General features: G+C 43.0%; 1 protein-coding gene across 2 annotated transcripts in view; it reads left to right on the top strand.

Annotated features, from left to right (window-relative positions):
• The window catches only part of TUBGCP3 (tubulin gamma complex associated protein 3), a 94,030-nt gene extending 78,282 nt beyond the window's left edge, over positions 1 to 15,748 (top strand). The window contains exons 20-23 of one of the 2 annotated variants that reach the window (XR_004030216.1): positions 3,113 to 3,253; positions 3,353 to 3,902; positions 11,476 to 11,592; positions 14,611 to 15,748. Coding sequence is in view for 1 of the 2 variants with exons in the window: in XM_030813711.1 (XP_030669571.1) it covers positions 3,113 to 3,253; positions 11,476 to 11,592; positions 14,611 to 14,769 (417 nt within the window). In the remaining variant the exon portion in view is untranslated. The remainder of the gene's footprint in view (positions 1 to 3,112; positions 3,254 to 3,352; positions 3,903 to 11,475; positions 11,593 to 14,610) is intronic. The other variant, XM_030813711.1, reaches the window with a different exon arrangement.
• The last annotated feature ends 1,731 nt before the right edge of the window (positions 15,749 to 17,479 follow it).

Genomic DNA, 17,479 nt, shown 5'->3' with positions numbered 1-17,479 from the left:
GTGCAGTCGCATGGCAAGACAGACACAGGCTCTGCAGCCAGGTAGACCGAGGGTGGAGTTTCACTTCATAGCTTTTGACTCCAGTGTTCTGTTTTAAAAGGGCATGATCCTAGTCTCTTCAATAGATTCGTAAGAATTGTATAATTCAAGTATAATGTTGACCATAGTGGCTGGCAGATAGGTGTTAGTTGCCATTTTGTGCCTGTGTGTGTGTTTTACAGAGGTGTTTACAGTCACTAGATGTCATGCGTTTCAGAAAATGTTTGAACTACTGAGGACTATACCCATACTGATATCAGTCCAGTTGTGGCAAAAAAGTAACACTCCACACAGCTTACGGATAATGTAGGAGACTTAGCCCACTTACAGATATGAACATTCTGTATAAGATAAATTGTCATAGCTTTTGCCCCTAGACAATTTCCACTGCTAAGAACCCTATCCGGGGGAGAAAATCTTCCCATCCGTAGCACAGTGCTCTTGAGAAAGTGGGAAGTGGGGTGTTCATGTGTGCATTGGTCCCACCTGACATCGTTGAAGCAGTCATGCCAGAGACTTCATGGTCATTTCTGAACTTGCCTTTGCTGATGGCTTTACTCTTAATTTGATGATTTGTTTAAAATGAGCTTTTTTTTTTTTTTTTTTAAAAAAAGAAACCCAGTATGTAAAGCAGATTAAAACAATCTATTATTGACATAAGCAATTTTAAGTATAACATTTTTATTATGTCACTCGCTAAGAAAAACAAGGCGATTATGATACATATAATCTTGAAGCTGGAGGCTGTGCATGTTTTTGTGTTTTTTGTTTGCACATTGTTGAGAGAAATTGTGAATTGCAGAGTGAATTGGTACCACTGATATTTCCAAAAAATGGCCTCCTGCAGGTACCCTATGTGGAGAGATTGCCAGCAGAGCCCTGCCTGGCCTCCTGAGCTTGAAGTCAGTGTCAGTGGGTCACCTTGTAGATAGATTAACTCTTCCAAACATAATAAATTATTCTTTATTAGACTACATAAAGAAACAAATTAGATAAATCTTTACTAAAAACAACAGATTAAACCGTCTCTATCTTTTATGTTGCTTATTTAAGACCCTGTCAGAAGGACAGAACAGCTTCTAAGATGAGCACTTGGAAGATGGAGGATGAGTTTACGGCGTTAATCACGTGGTGGTTTTATGTTAGGGACAGCATCCCTTGATCACATCCTTCTATCCTTTGCCAAATCAGTCCACATTGTTTTTGTTGCCATGTAATTTGAAGACCTGGTTGCGTAAGTGCATTGTAGTAAGTGAAAGAGAGCGTGGGCTGTTCACTGCCAAATACCAAGTTCTCCTGCGTCAGTTTGTTCCAAAACCCATTCAGCAAATACTCATTTCAGCTTTGTCTCACTTGAGATCAGACATTAGTTCAACTCTGAACGGTGCTGCTGTGACTTAGCAAATGAATTTTGAACTGAAGCATCGCCATCCTTTCATAACGGAAAATATTTTTGCAGAATAGTTGATGAGAAGTGGCTTTGCAAATGTCTTCATTAACTGTAAAGTTGTGTTAAAAATAGAGTTAACTCAGCATCTTAGTTTCTCCCCAAATCAACTGTGTTATGTCTTCCCAACCACGGGCTTGGAACCTCTCCTGTTATCTCGGTTTCTTTTATGCTTCTCAAGTACAGTTGTGTCATTTTTCTCCTATAAACTTCTTGCAAATCTTTTGTTACATTATTGCTACATTTGAGAAATTTGGCTGGTCTGAAATGGTATTGATTTTGTTACTTCGATCTCTAATTTTTCTAGTCTAATATTTTCTTGGCGCATATTTTTTTATAAGTAAAACCAGTTTTGTTTCTTTCATTTCACACAGTCTGCCTTTGCTTCTTTTTCACGCTTCAGAGTGTTAGCTAGGCTGACTCAAAGCACAAAGGGAATCCCAGTCTTATTCCTGACGTTAAAGTGTTGCTTTGTTGCTTCATTATTGGCTGTTTTGTTTGCAAAGACATCTGATAGGACCTTTGTGAAACTAAGAGGGTTCTGCCCTAGTCCTAGTTTGCTTAGATGCCTTATTTAAATTATGAGTGGGTATTGAATTTTATCACAGTTTTCTTCTGCACTATTGAAATTACCCCCTGCTCCACCCTCAGACTGTTAGTGTGTTTTTTCAAACCTAAGATGGCAGAGGGTAGCGTTAACCTTTCTTTTCAGTCGTAGCACACTGCCATCAGTGGTCCATGAAAAGCCACTCATATTTTGTTGGGTTTAATTTTATCCCCTTCCCTGCCAGTACCCCAATTCCACCCTCCTCTACCCCCTTCCCTGCTGTTTGCATCAGCTTTAATGTGTTGCTCTGTGGCCTTGGGTATATAGATGGTACTTTCTGTGTATACATTTTTAATTTATGTAAATGATTTTGTGCTGTAGGTTTCATTGTGTCCTTCCATGCCACAATAGGAGAAAGATTAATGAAGTACAGTAGTTGTTTACTGAAGATTACTGTGCAGTAGTTATAAGCAATGAACGGGAGATACCTGCTGTGACATTGATATTTGTTTAAAACATTAGGAGTTTTTTCCTCATGTTAAGGTATACTTTTATTCCTGGTGTAAAATATGATACACTTTTTAAAAACCTTGCTGAATTTGCTTTTTGTATTTTACTAAGTATTTCCTTTCTCATATTTTTGATTACCTGCTTTTGCTATATCTAAAAAAAAAATGGGGATGCTTTCCTATTCTTTCTTAGGTCTTGGAATAGTTCTACTCATTACTGCCTGCTATCTAGCTTTGAACTTTGGGCAGAACTTCATTTTTGTAAACTTGTGAGGATTGGAGATGATTTATAGAGAGCTCCTGGCCCACCATGGGACTTGGGCAGTCACAGTTGCTCTTGTTATGGGTGCAGGTGCAGGATGGTCACGTTTTGCTGGTGCCCAGTGCAGTGCTGCCCAGCAGGAGGGTTCAGGAAATGTGTGGTGAGGGAATGAATGAACAGCTAATGAACACTTTAGGAATTTTAGTTGATACCTTGTTCTATAATATCTTTTCACTAAATATCAATGTTTTGTTTAAGATACTTAGCTTGTTGAGGCTCTATTCATAAAACATTGTCATCTCTTTCAGGCACTTTTAAATCAACTTAGAGCTGTGTTTGATCAAATTATTGAACTTCAGAATGCTCAAGATGCAATATACAGAGCTGCTCTGGAAGAATTGCAGAGACGATTACAGTTTGAAGAGAAAAAGAAACAGCGTGAAATTGAGGTATGGTCTTTACACTTGTGAATTTGTCTATTTGAATAATGAACTCCTTGCCACACACAATAATCTCAAATGCCAACAAATAACTTTCTTGTCAGACAGGTTGAGATGTGCCTATACTGCGTTTGAAGTCCCAAGAAATCACTGACAGTTGTAAAGAGGGAGGGGCCACCCTCACTGGCATCATCCTGTTTCACAAAATAAATAAAAACAGCAGCATTCATAAGAATTACAAGTCTCCTGCCCGTTTTCATTACTAAGTGCCACAATGCCGACATCACCTGTCGGAATCTCCACAGCTGCCTCCACTCTGCATCGCTCTGGTGTTTGAAGCTTGTGGATCATGCACCACGCTGCATCTTGCAAACGTGTGCATCTACAGATGCTCCTCAACTTATAGCAGTCTTATGTCCCAATAAGCACGTTATACATTGAAAGTGCATTTAATACAGTTGGAGCATCCCTAATCTGAAATACGAAATATGAAATGCTCCTAAACCTGAAACTTTTTCATCACTGACATGACGTCACAAGTGGGAAATTCCACACCTGACTCCTTTGCTTTCTGATGGCTTATTGTACACAAACTTTGTTTCCTGCAGAAAATTATAAAAAATATATAAAGTTACCTTCAGGCTACTATGTATTTAAGGTGTGTATGAAGCATAAATGAATTTCATGTGTAGACTCGCGTCCCGTCCCCTCTCCAAGATATCTTGTTATGTATATGCAAATACTGCAAAATCTGAAATTCAAAATACCTCTGGTCCCAAGCATTTCAGATAAAGGATACTCAACCTGAACCCCAATAAACCCATTGTTAAAGTAAAAAAAACTTAAGTCAAACGATCTTAAGTTGGAGACCGTATATGTATGTTTATATACCTGTAATGCAAGTATATGTGTATATATAATATGTATAGGTATATATGCATGTGTATGTGTTTATGTGTGTGTGTGCATTGCATATATGTGTTTACAGGTACATGCATGTGTGTGTGTGCATGTATATTACATGAACCAAATTTCTGTACTTATGGTTATTTTCAGATTTGTTAAGCAAGTTTGGCTGTTTATGGGATTTCTTTTATTTACTATAATCTGTTTAATCTTTACTTTTTCAAGATACAGTCATGTGCCACATGACGTTTTGGTCAATTGACAGACTGCATATATGACAGTGGTCCCATAAAATTATAATGCCGTATTTTCACTGTACCTTTTCTACGTTAGATATGTTAGATACACAATACTTACCATTGTGTTACAGTTGCCTACAGCATTTAGTACAGTCACACGCTGCCCAGGTTTGTAGCCTAGGAGCATAGGCTGTGCCATATAGCCAGGGTGTAGTCGGCTGTACCAGTGAGGTTTCTGTAAGGCACTCAGCGATGTTCACATAGGGACAAAATCACCTAACGATACATTTCTCAGCATGTGTCTGTCTTTAATGTCATATGATGGTACTAACTCTTGGGATTGTCAAAGACATTATTCAGTCAATACAGTTTCGTTAGTTTTACTTTTGAGTATTATTTCTCTTAAAACCTGTGTTAGAGGACCATATGTAGCTTAGAGAGTCCTCAACCACTGGGAGCACAAGTTATTTCTTTGGTATATTTTGGAAACATTTGTATCGCTAAGGGCTCTCATTATTCAAAGCGGATTTTGGTAATTCTGAAGTGTTGTAGAGTTGGCACACAGAAGCTCCTGGGCCTTGTCCAGGCAACCCTATGGATAACTTAAATTCGGACGCACTCACGATTCTACCTAACTCTATAACTTACTGGCTTTGCGCCTTTGGGTGGCTCACCTCTCCAAGATGTCATTTCCTTATTTGTAAAATGGGTGATAAGGAATATGACCTCACAGAGTCACTTCTCTACGTGTGATGATATATGACGCTTATTTAGTATGCATTCAATGCATGCTGGCCACTGCCATTTGTAAAACTGCCCACGTGCCCCAAGAAGCTTCCCTTCTAGAGAATTACTAAACTGTCTAAAAATCGACCAAAATCACTCCTTCGGTCTTTTGGTTTTTTTTTTGAGAGGGAGTCTCACTCTGTCACCAAGGCTGGAGTGCAGTGGCGCGATCTCGGCTCACTGCAAGCTCTGCCTCCCAGGTTCATGCCATTCTCTTGCCTCAGCCTCCCAAGTAGCTGGGACTACAGATGCCTGCCACCACGCCTGGCTAATTTTTGGTATTTTTAGTAGAGACGGGGTTTCACTGTGTTAGCCAGAATGGTCTCGATCTCCTGACCTCGTGATCCGCCCGCCTCGGCCTCCCAAAGTGCTGGGATTACAGGCATGAGCCACCGCGCCCGGCCACTCCTTTGGATTTTAACCCTGTGCTAATAGCGTGTCTGCTGGCCATGTGGGAGTGGAAGGTTCTCTTGGGCAGTTAGCCGTCACAGTGAGTGGGACAGATGCATAGGCCAAGTCCACGCTGATTCAGGATATTCCATTCAGACTTGCTTAAGGATGCAGGAAGAGACACAAAAGCTAAAACCATATCTGGGAAGTTATTTAAGTTTAAAAGGCAAGATAATCTTCAAAGCCATCATTTCGACCTGAGGTCCCCTGAAAGTTCTGAGGAGATCACACAAGTTGCCCCCTGGAAAGATGACAGAGCCCTGGGTGTGTGCTGGGACCCAAGCGGCGCCCGCCTGCTGTGCCCCTGCTGCCATCATGTTCTTGTGCTGCCATTGAGTGGGGGATTCCAAAGGGCCCTTCTCCTCCTCCTCATGGCTCTTCTGTTTCTTTCCACTTTTCTTCTCACACACTGTAAATATCAATTTATGGTGATATTTCCAATTCAGATGTAGGATTTAAGGACTTTTACTTGTTTCATTTTTTTATCAATGTATCTTCAGTGTTGAAAACATTGGTTTCTAACATGATCGTACTTAATTATTTGCCGTCTTATGATAATGCATCCATGCATGCACCCATACATGTGACTGTCTCAGAATGAGAATCCTGATGCTGCCACTGATATGGGAACAGTATAGTTTTGAAAATAGTTTTACATTTTTGCAGTTTTTTTTTTTGAGGGAAAAAATATTTCTTCTATTATTCTAGTAATTTTTAAAATTTTTTTGCCAAAGTTTTTTCCACTAAATAGATGCATTCAAATTCTATATGGTAATGTCCTTGAAATAACTGCTCCCGTAAGGCTCTTCCACCAACTCACTGCACAGTTAGGTTATGTGGTTTCATTTTGGCTTTTAATTTTTAGGGATTGCTTTCACTTATAAAACAGAATTGAATATAGTTATCTAAGATAGTAACCTGATGCCAAAACAAAGCATTTGGGTAGTTTAGCTTTTGTTGCTCTCTGTGTCCTAGTCTCCCTTGTAAACATGGATTGGGAAATCCATAGTATTATCACACTGATAGATCAAAACGATAATGTGTTACAAACAAGTTTCAGCTTATTCCAAGAATAGAACCCTCCCTGTTATCATTCTAATAAAAATATTGTAATTCATGTTTATAAACTGAAGGGGAAAAATTATATGATCATCTCAATAGATGGAGAAAATCATTTAATACCAAGTAAAACCCGTTAAAAAGGTTTGCATGAATAATTTTATAATAAGACATCATTCTCAGGGGTGAAATATTGGAGGCACATCCCTGAGACAGAGTGAGACATACACGCTCCTGCACTGATGGTCCCAGCCAGGGCTACGAGCTTAGAGGAAGTACAGAGAGAAGGAAAGAAAGCTGGCATTTTGTTATTGTTACGAAAGTCTGGTTGTGTAGAAACTAGACCCTTGTCTCTTGCCATGTACAAAAATCAAATCGAAATGGATTAAAGACTTAAATCTAAGACCTCACATTATGGAAATACTAAAGGAAAACATTGGGGGAAACTCTAGGACATTGGTCTGGGCAAAGATGTCTTGAGTAATACTCTACAAGCACTGGCAGCCAAAGCAAAAATGGACAGATGGGGTCACATCAAGTGAACAAGCTTCTGCACCCAAAGGAAACAATCAACAAAGTGAAGAGGCAGCCCAGAGAACGGGAGAAAATATCTGCAAACTACCCATTGGCGAGGGATCGATAACCAGAATATATAAGGAGCCCAAACAGCTCAACAGGAAAAATCTAGTAATTCAGTTAAAAAAGGAAAAGGATCTGAATCGACATTTCTCGAAAGAAGACAATGCGAATGGCAAACAGGCTTACGAAAAGGTGCTCAACTCATGGATTATCAAAGAAATGCAGATCAAAACTACAATGAGCTATCATCCCACCCCAGTGAAAATGGCTTTTATCCAAAAGTCAGGCAAGAACAAATGCTGGCGAGGATGTGAAGAAAAGGGAACCCTCACACACTGCTGAGGGCATGTGGATTAGTCCAGCCACCGTGGATATAAGTTTATAGTCGAGTACCTGTATGTCCTTGTTATCGAATAAGATCACAGTAGTTAAAAGAGTGGTGTGGGCTCAAGGAAAGACAAGTAATTGGAACAGGGTAAGGTCCAGAAGCCCACAGGTAGAGACTGTTGCTCCGTGGCATGTGGTGCTGAGAGCCGTGGGGCCTGGGCCTAAGTAGGCAGCATTGGCTAATTTTAAACAGCTCAAAATATACTATTTTACTATACTAAGTTCAGGTGTTTAATGTTAAAATTTTAAAGGCACACACCAACAAATGTTGGTGAGGATGTGAGAAGACTCTTACGCCGCTGGTTCTGGATAAACTGAAATAACCACTTTGGAATACTGTTAGGCAGGGACCAGTGCCGAACTCAGGACTACTCTGACCCAGCATTCTCTCTTCTAGGTGTAGTGCCCAACGGAAGTGCGTTTCAGGCATACCAGGCCCCGTTCCCATAGCTAGAGTGTCTTAGGCACACCAGGCCCCGTTCCCATAGCCAGAGCATCTCAGGCACACCAGACCCCGTTCCCATAGCTAGAGCGTCTCAGGCACACCAGGCCGTGTTCCCAAAGCCAGAGCATCTCAGGCACACCAGACCCCGTTCCTATAGCTAGAGCATCTCAGGCATACCAGGCCATGTTCCCAAAGCCAGAGCATCTCAGGCACACCAGGCCCCGTTCCCATAGCTAGAGCGTCTCAGGGACACCAGGCCCCGTTCCCATAGCCAGAGTGTCTCAGGCACACCAGGTCCCGTTCCCATAGCCAGAGCGTCTCAGGCACACCAGGCCCCGTTCCTATAGCTACAGCATCTCAGGGACACCAGGCCCCGTTCCTATAGCTAGAGTATCTCAGGGACACCAGGCCCCCGTTCCCATAGCCAGAGCATCTCAGGCACACCAGGCCCCGTTCCCATAGCTGGAGCGTCTCAGGCACACCAGGCCCCGTTCCCATAGCCAGGGCTCCTCTAGGGGGAGAGGTGCTGATTGGAAGGGGCCACAGGAACATCTGGGTGCTGAGATGCCCTCGCTCTGCATCTGCATGGGGGTGACATGCGCATATTCATCTTGTGATAACTTATTAAGCTGTTCATGTATGAGTTTTTACACTTTTTTAGATGTGTTATACTACAGTAAAATAGTATATTTTAAAAATTTGTGTAAAGAAATACAAGACAAAAGTTGGTGGGGAAAAGATGGGAAGTAGTGTAAATATTGTTATTTCTTTATCTTTTGTAACCAAGCATCAAAAGATATTGTTTAAAGCTCATAAATGGAGTAAAACAGGTATACATAGGTTAAAAGATGTTAGAGATATGAATAGAATGTTTTCTAAAATCAGATGGCAAAAGGAAGGAGGACAATAATTATTATTGCCCAGATTAGAGTATTGATACCATCCAAAGAAAAAGATGGTATGTTTTATGAAGTGAAGGTAGAAAGGTAACCACTGGGACTCAATGTCACTGCCTGGCTGTTAGAAGAAATACAGGCGATATAGTAGAAGATTACCACCCTCAAATAAACCGGAAAGCATAGTATAAATATGAAGACAGAACTAGGAGCAGATGTACGTCACATCAGTCAGGGGACTTGGGTTAAACCCACATAATGAAAGAGAAAGCTCCTCAATAGAGGATGGTGTTTGCTTGATGCCCCTGGGTGGGGGTGCTGGATGGCTTGTAGCTGAGGGCTGAAGGTCATTATCTGGGCAGACCTACAAATTGGGAAGTTCTGGCCGGGTGCGGTGGCTCATGCCTGTAATCCCAGCTCTTAGGGAGGCAGAGGTGGGAGCATAGCTTGAGCCCAGGAGTTGGAGAGCTGCCTGGGCAGTATAGCAAGACCCCGTTCTCCACAAAAGGGTTGGGGGGAGGAAAGAAGACAAATTGGGAAGTTCTGGTGTAGAACGAGTCATGTAGATAATTTATAAAGAAAACAGTGGACACAAACAAGGCATATAAAGCAAAGTAAATTCTTCAAAGGAAAGCAGGTTGTGGTTCAGAGCACAAAACAGTAAACACAGCAGGAAGGGAGCATTGGAGTGATGGGAGGTGCAGGGCACAGTGAGGACCACGCAGTGTGGGTTTCCTGCAAGGCCCAGGTTGTGCCGTATCAGTACTCAGTTAGAACACCACCAGCAAGCAAGCAGAAATGGGTCAAAGCACATGGATATTAGAAGAATAATTCAGCTTCTTATAGACTATGAAAGATAAAATGCACATAAGTAAGGAAATATGAAAATTCATAACTCTGCCTATATTAAAAAATTGGAGAGAATGAAAGTAAATAAACATCCCACTCAAAAAGTTGGAAAAGCAGGAATGAAACCTAAAGAAAAAGCCAAAGGACGTAATTAGTAAAGATGAGAGCGAAAATTAATGAATCTGAAAACAAGTTAATAAAGTCCAAGAGCTGGGCCTTTTGGGGGGCCAAGGAGTGGAGGGAAATTAAATAAGCCATGAAAGAATCTGAGAGGTAGTGGGAGGAGAAGCCACAAACCTACAAAACAAGTGAGAAAGAACTTACTCTTTTGCTCAGATCTGTGGAAAAAAATCTGCTTGAAGGAAATCATTCTCCATAGGTTTCCGAAATTGGCCCCATGAGAGAAAGGAAATTGTAAGCAGAACAAATACTAAAGAAGAAACAAAGCCCTCGAAGGGCTCCCACCAAAAAGTCAGGTCAGCCGTGCTGAGAAAGCCTCCCAAACGCACCAATTGTCAGCTTTGTGCTCTGTGAATTGTTCCAAGTCAGAAAAGGAGAGTTTCTAAATTGTGTAAGAAGCATCATGAAGCTGATGCCCTATCTGAGAAAAAACAAATCTGGGTTGTAAATACTGATGGAGAGATGTCACATAAAATATAATTGAAAGAAGGCTAGATTTAAAAGCATAATTTATGAAGACTAGGATTTATTTCAGGAATGCGTAGGCTTGGGAAATCCAGTAACATAATTCACCATATTTGACAAGCGAATTAAATCATGGCCAGGAGCGGTGGCTCCCGCCTGTAATCCCAGCACTTTGGGAGGCTGAGGTGGGCAGATCACCTGAGGTCAGGAGTTCGAGACAAGCCTGGCCAACATGGTGAAACCTTGTCTCTACTAAAAATACAAAATTAGCCGGGTGTGGTGGTTCATGCCTGTAATCCCAGCTACTCGGGAGGCTGAGGCAGAAGAATCACTTGAACCCAGGAGGCCGAGGTTGCAGTGAGCCGAGATCGCGCCATTGTACTCCAGCCTGGGAGAGCAAAACTCCATCTCAAAAAAATAAAAAAAAATCATAATTCCTATATATGCTGTCTGAGAAGACATTTAGTCAAATTCATCATTGATTGAAAATGATATTAAAAATAGAAATAAATGGGTGTATCTCCAGTACCAAAAAATACATCATGGTTAGAGAACTAGAAGCATTCTCACTAAAGTCAAGATAATAGTTTAAAGGGTGCTGACACTTGGAGCCAGCTGGTTCCACTTTCACACATACTGTCTTTGTTATATAAAAATGTGTACAGCATGAGGGAAGGATAGAAGGCTGTTTATCACACTAAATGAGATGAATTATATACGTTGTTACATGTTATACAATGTGATATTAAAAACAGGCAGTTCTCTGTGCTCAAATGTGTTCATATGAAATATTTTCAACATACGTTGTTAACTGGAAACAGTAAGCTAGAGAGCAGTCTGGCATCAGAAAATCATTATGAAAGCGTTGAACAGTACGGAGAGGCATAAAAAGCAGACACCTCCTGCTCCTCACATACCTGTCATCAGCTCTGCTCTGTAATCTGTCTTCTACCGTGATTTTACTTACATCTGGTACTTTTGATTCTTCAGGGCCACTGGGGAGTGACGGCAGCAGAGGAAGAGGAGGAAAATAAGAGGATTGGAGAATTTAAAGAATCTATACCAAAAATGTGCTCACAGTTGCGAATATTGACCCATTTCTACCAGGTGTGTATGAGGATACAGAGTGGCTCTTCACACCACTCTGCCCATGTTCTGCACCTGACAGTTGCTTTCACAGTGATGAGAGCGGAGTCAGCCCTGTCAGTCTGACGCTTATTTGTGTAGGTGTGAGTAGCACCCATGGTGGACGCTGTGACTGTCTGGGGGACTCAGGTATGCCTGGGCTCCGGGTAGTGCCAGTGTGCCACCAGTGAGAACCCTGGCCAAAGGGTGGCCCCTGTGCTCCCCTGTGGTGGGATGCGGGGACCCGGGGGTGGCCCCTGTGCTTCCCTGTGGTGGGGTGCAGGGACCCGGGGGTGGCCCCTGTGCTTCCCTGTGGTGGGGTGCGGGGACCCGGGGGTGGCCCTTGTGCTTCCCTGTGGTGGGGTGCGGGGACCCGGGGGTGGCCCCTGTGCTCCCCTGTCATGGGTGTGGGGACCTGGGGGTGGCCCCTGTGCTTCCCTGTGGTGGGATGTGGGGACCTGGGGGTGGCCCCTGTGCTTCCCTGTGGTGGGTGTGGGGACCCAGGGGTGGCCCCTGTGCTTCCCTGTGGTGGGATTGTGGGGACCTGCAGGTGTCTCTGCAGCCTTTATTTGGGTTTTTCAGTGACTCCCAATGGGGACTGTGCCTGAGGCAGCTGCCCAGCCTGGGTGAGGGGCCGGCCAGCCAGCAGACATGGTGTAGACCCCGGAAGGCTGGGGACAGCTGCTCTGCATGTCTGTACCTCTACTTTTGCCTCCATGTATGGGTCCAGTTTCTCATTTCCTCCATTTCTCAATGTGATCTTAGTGATAGTAGAGATGAAAAGATTTCATGAAAAATATTTCTGTTCAGTCGCGGATCACTAATCATGGAGCATCAAGCCTCCAGCCCTCCAACATCGTGGGTTTGTGTGCTGGTGCCTTCATGTGGTTCCAAATTGAAAGTGAGACCTCACTCGCTCTGTTCTGTGGCCATCTAGTTTGCTTCCCAGGTCCTCAACTTTTTTTTTTTTTTTTTTTTTTTCGAGACCAAGTCTTGCTCTGTCACCCAGGCTGCAGTGCAGTGGTGTGATCTTGGCTCACTGCAACCCCCGCCTTCTGGGTGCAAATGCTTCTACTGCCTCAGCCTCCCGAGTAGCTGGGATTACAGGCACGTGCCCCCACACCCAGCTAATTGTTGTATTTTTCTTAGAGACAGGGTTTCACCATGTTGGCCAGGCTGGTCTTGTCCTGACCTCAAGTGATCCACCCGCCTCAGCCTCCCAAAGTGCTGGGATTACAGGCATGAGCCACCATGCCCGGCCCTCATACTTTTTAAATATTTATTTTTCTTCAAGATAACTAAGGAGGAGCGTTGTCCCTTTTACAAGTGGTCTTACTCTGACCTTGGCCTACTTTTGCATTCTTGTCAAAGTTTCATAAAAGGGGGTAGTGACTGGCCAGTCATGTTCCGTGAACAGGCATCCCTATTGGATGGTGTTTTGACACGATGCCTTCTTGAACTCATGTTATTTGTACAGTATGTATTCCTGTTTCTTAAAAATGGACACCTAATCGTTAGGTCCATATGACTCACTAAAATCAGACATACAAATCCTTTGTATAGCTACGAAGGAGCAATGTGTAATTTTAAAGATTTGTCTGTGTGCTTATTTCTGAGAGAGACAACAATGTTCTTGTTTATGGTTACACATTTCCCTGAGGGAGTTAATACATTTTTAAAAGTAATCTTAATCAGTGTAATCCCAGTTTTACTCAAATTACAGTCTTAAATCTGAATGGTAATGATTTACAAAGAAGATTCTTTTCTGTAACAGCAGAAATCCGTCTCTGCTCTCTGTGGCGGTGCTGGAGACAGCAGGGTGTTATCGCCATTGACTGTGAAAGAACATCCAGTCTCAAACCTGTGGAAGAAATATTCTTAGATTTCCTTTTAGTCAGTTTCACAGATCGTTGTATTTCAGTTTCATCGCATCATCACAAAATAGGAAGTCACTGTCTATATTTTGGCAATATAACTTCTTAGGAGTGTTCTTCTCCCCTCACTTAAAAAGGCATTGATACACACACAGACACACACAGACACACACACACACACACACACACACACACACACACACACACACACACACACACACACACAGTGTTTGCCTGCTCAGAGGTGAAGTTACTTTATCAACACACCAGAGCCTGTGCCCAGGCCTGCCTGTGAGCTTCGGCATTCGTGTTTCTGACCAGAAGTTGGGAAGGGGCAGCGACAGCTGGTGAAGACTTGGGCAGGGCTTGGGAGGACGCGGTGCCTCAGTGACTTTTCTCTGCAGATGAGGCCTTTCCAGGCCAGCAGTTCCTGTGAACAGATCAGCTCCCTGTGGCACGGAGCAGGCTCCAGCACTGGGCGGGGATGGGCCTGTACTCAGTACGCAAGTCTTTCAGCCTAAAATAGAAGTAGCCAGTCCTTTCGTCTTATCAGAGTTAGGGGAAACTTCTATCACATCTTTACAAACGCCCCTCAATAACAGGATGATAGCGATGCCAGTGCCCATGAAGAGGGCGGCTGCAGCCTCACACAGCAGCTAGACCCAAAGACCCGACCGATGCTCTCAATTTGTTCTCCAGCAAGGGCTCTAGGACGAAATCCTCTTTCATGAGTCATGTGAAAGATGAAATGTGTGGCACTGAGTTTTGCATTCAAAATAGAATAGAATGTTCTAACATCTGTTACTTTGCTGTTTTGCTTATTCTTGTGGAACTTAAGAACCAAGTGAAAAAACCTGTTGGTTAGTTGTTTTCAAATAAAATGTATTCATCGCTTATTTGTCCTTGTAGAAGGGCGCCCATTCCTAATGCAGGTGCACTGGCTGTGTGCACTCCAGGGTCCCAGCAGCTCTTGCTCCCTGGACACCTGCCCTGGTGGGCATTTACTAAGGGTCTGTTGATCTAGAAGGAAAAACAAACCCAACCCAAAGGGGATTAAGGTCCAGGGAATACATTTGTGGGTTGTCCTTTTCTGAAACAATGTTTTACTCCTTTTGCTTCTTTTTAGGGTATCGTGCAGCAGTTTTTGGTGTTACTGACGACCAGCTCTGACGAGAGTCTTCGGTTTCTTAGCTTCAGGCTGGACTTTAACGAGCATTACAAAGCCAGGGAGCCCAGGCTCCGCGTGTCTCTGGGTACCAGGGGGCGGCGCAGCTCCCACACGTGAAGCTCGCTGTCCTCCCAGGGAGCTGCGGGTGATGTTTGTTGCACTGCTAGACACGAAATTCCCATCGACGTCCTCCAGGAACTGCATGCTGCAGGTGTCCTGCCCTTCCGCCCACGAGTGCGCCATGTTTCAGTGGAGCGGCGTGTGGGAGAAGTCACGTCGTGTTTCACACATTGGAGTCAAATGCATTTGTAAATCACTGAGTCAAGTAGGCAGGCTGCACTGTTCACATTTGTCTCTAAAAAGTCTTCGTCGCCAAAAGATACCATAATTTGCTGAGGCTTCTTAAGCTTTCTGTTATAATTTATATTTGTCACTTTAAAAAATCCATTTCTTTTAGAAAAAATTAGGGTGAGAGGATATTCATTAGTTAAGATGGTAACGTCATTGCTATTTTTTTAACATCCTTTTTAGAGATAATTTTTGTTAACCAAAAATTAAATTGAAACAAAATGTCCCAACTAAGAAAATATATAGAGCATTTTATTTTTTTTTAGTGTTGTAAAATATTAACCTCTGTGAGATCCTTTGTATCTTAATGCATTACCTTTACACATATTTATTCTTATTTTCTCTCCTTTCAGAGTCTACATTTTTATATTTAATTTACGATTTCAGATTTTTAAAATAGTATAGAAAAAAGTAGGAGTGATAGAGAACAAAAATACTCCTATACAGTGCAACCCGAATACCGTGAGTGCATCAGCTAAAGCAGCATGTAAATAGGAATGACGAGAAAGTCAATGGAGTATTTTATTTCCAAAGTTCCTGATAAGCACTGGAAAGAAATCGATATGGATAATGATTTCCTTTTTCCTTGCCTATTTTTTCATTGTAAATATTTATATACTACTGACCAAGATGTTGGGGTGGGGGGGATTGTTTTTTGTAAAAATGTCATTATCAGGTCATATAAATCTGCCTTTATGTTGCATAAGTGAAAATTTAGAAAATTAAAAGCAATTATCTTTCAGATGCATTCGTTATTTCTTGAATAGTTTATGAAGGGACAGTTTACTTGCTGGATTTGGGGGTTGAGGGTTGATAGGATTTGATTTAATATAGTACAGCATATGAATTATCAGTGAAACCAAGAAAGTAGACTTTGTGACTTTGGTGCAGAAGCAAAGGCAGTGCCACCACTCAGGTCTCAGGAGCGGTGCTTTAGTTATCTGAATCCACCTCTGACTCCTTTAGGTGTGGATTCCCTTTAAAACTAAAGGGGTCGTCAGGAATCCTGGCCATGCAGAAATGAATTCATGGCAAAGGCCAGAAATTCAATGTAATTTTAGTTTTAAAGTTCATAAAATCAGAAATTTGAAACAGGTTTCTCCACTGCAAGTTTTCCTAGAAATTATGGCGTATTGTGTATCTCCGAGAGAGGTTTACCGAGGTGATTAACCATGCAGCCAGCTTTTATTTTATTCAGAGAGTTGTTCCCGGGATTAATCCTCCGTAGAAACCACCCTAGCAAAGGCCCACCTCGATTTTAGGGATTACGACTCCATTGGAGTGTAGGAGTCACCAGGACTTAGGTCAGATTTGTGGACTATGGAGGCCTTCCAGGAGGTGCGGCCCTGTGGGGTGACTGCGGGTCTGGAGGGTGAGAGCTGGGATGGGGTGAGGCCTCTGAGGAGCTGCGTGAGACCCACTCCTCGTCATTGTGGATGCACAGTCAGGCCCCTTAGGGAGCCAGGGCCCCAAAACTCAGCATCAGCCAAGCATGGGTGACTTGGGGGCTCCACACTGGGGTTGTGCGGAAAGGAGAACCCACAGTGTGGGCGACCGCACCAAGCTCTGGGAGGGTCACGTCTTTATCCAGAAAATGCTAACCACTCTTACCTGTCATGCTGGTTTTAACGATTTGTGATGCTGTGTCTGTAGGGTCCTGGGCAGCTCAAGCAGGCCACCTGGCTCCGTCTGCGAGGACACCTCTTACCCACCAGGAAGTTCGGTGACTGCGGCCGAGGGCACAGATACCCTTCTTTAGAAGGGCTGTTCGCTCTCATATCCTGCTGCATGGGTAGGTTCGTCTGGAGAGGGGAATATTCTTGCCTTTCTTGCCTGGTTGTCAACTGCAGTGTTCATGGCATCATGATTCTCAAGTCCCTGTGGAAAAATGTGCCTCCAGACATTAAAATGTAGGACAGAAGGACACAACTTTGTTGAAGGAAAAGAGTACTTTTATCAAATAGCCATAGGCATGCTTGAATCACGTTATGAGGCATATGTGGAAGAGATGTGTGGTGCAGCTGAGGCATATGTAAGGGGCAACCTTCATCCATAAACGATGCATGTGTTCTGAGCGCCCCACTGCGTGACCATTCCCCAGCCTCTCTCCCTTTTCTCAGCTCTCCCTATTCCTAGACACGGCAACATAGAAATTAGGCCAGTTAACCCTACGGTGGCCTCTAAGTGTTCAAGTGAAAGGTGGAGTCACACGTCTCCCACTCTAAATCAAATGCTAGAAATGACTAAGCTCAGCAAGGAAGGCATGTTGAAAGCCGACAGGTCGAAAGGCCTCTTCTGCCAGTTGGTCATGTGAATGCAAAGGAGAAGTTCTTGAAGGAAATTAAAAGTGCTACTCCAGTGAACACAGAAAGATAGGAAAGCAAAACAACCCTATTGCTGATATGGAGAAAGTTGTAGTGGTCTGGATAGAAGATCAAATCAGCACAACATTCACTTAAGCTAAAGCCTAATCCAGAGC

Source organism: Nomascus leucogenys, chromosome 5, assembly GCF_006542625.1.
Source record: "Nomascus leucogenys isolate Asia chromosome 5, Asia_NLE_v1, whole genome shotgun sequence".
Taxonomy (NCBI): Eukaryota; Metazoa; Chordata; class Mammalia; order Primates; family Hylobatidae; genus Nomascus; species Nomascus leucogenys.
This window is presented reverse-complemented; position numbering and strand designations above follow the sequence as displayed.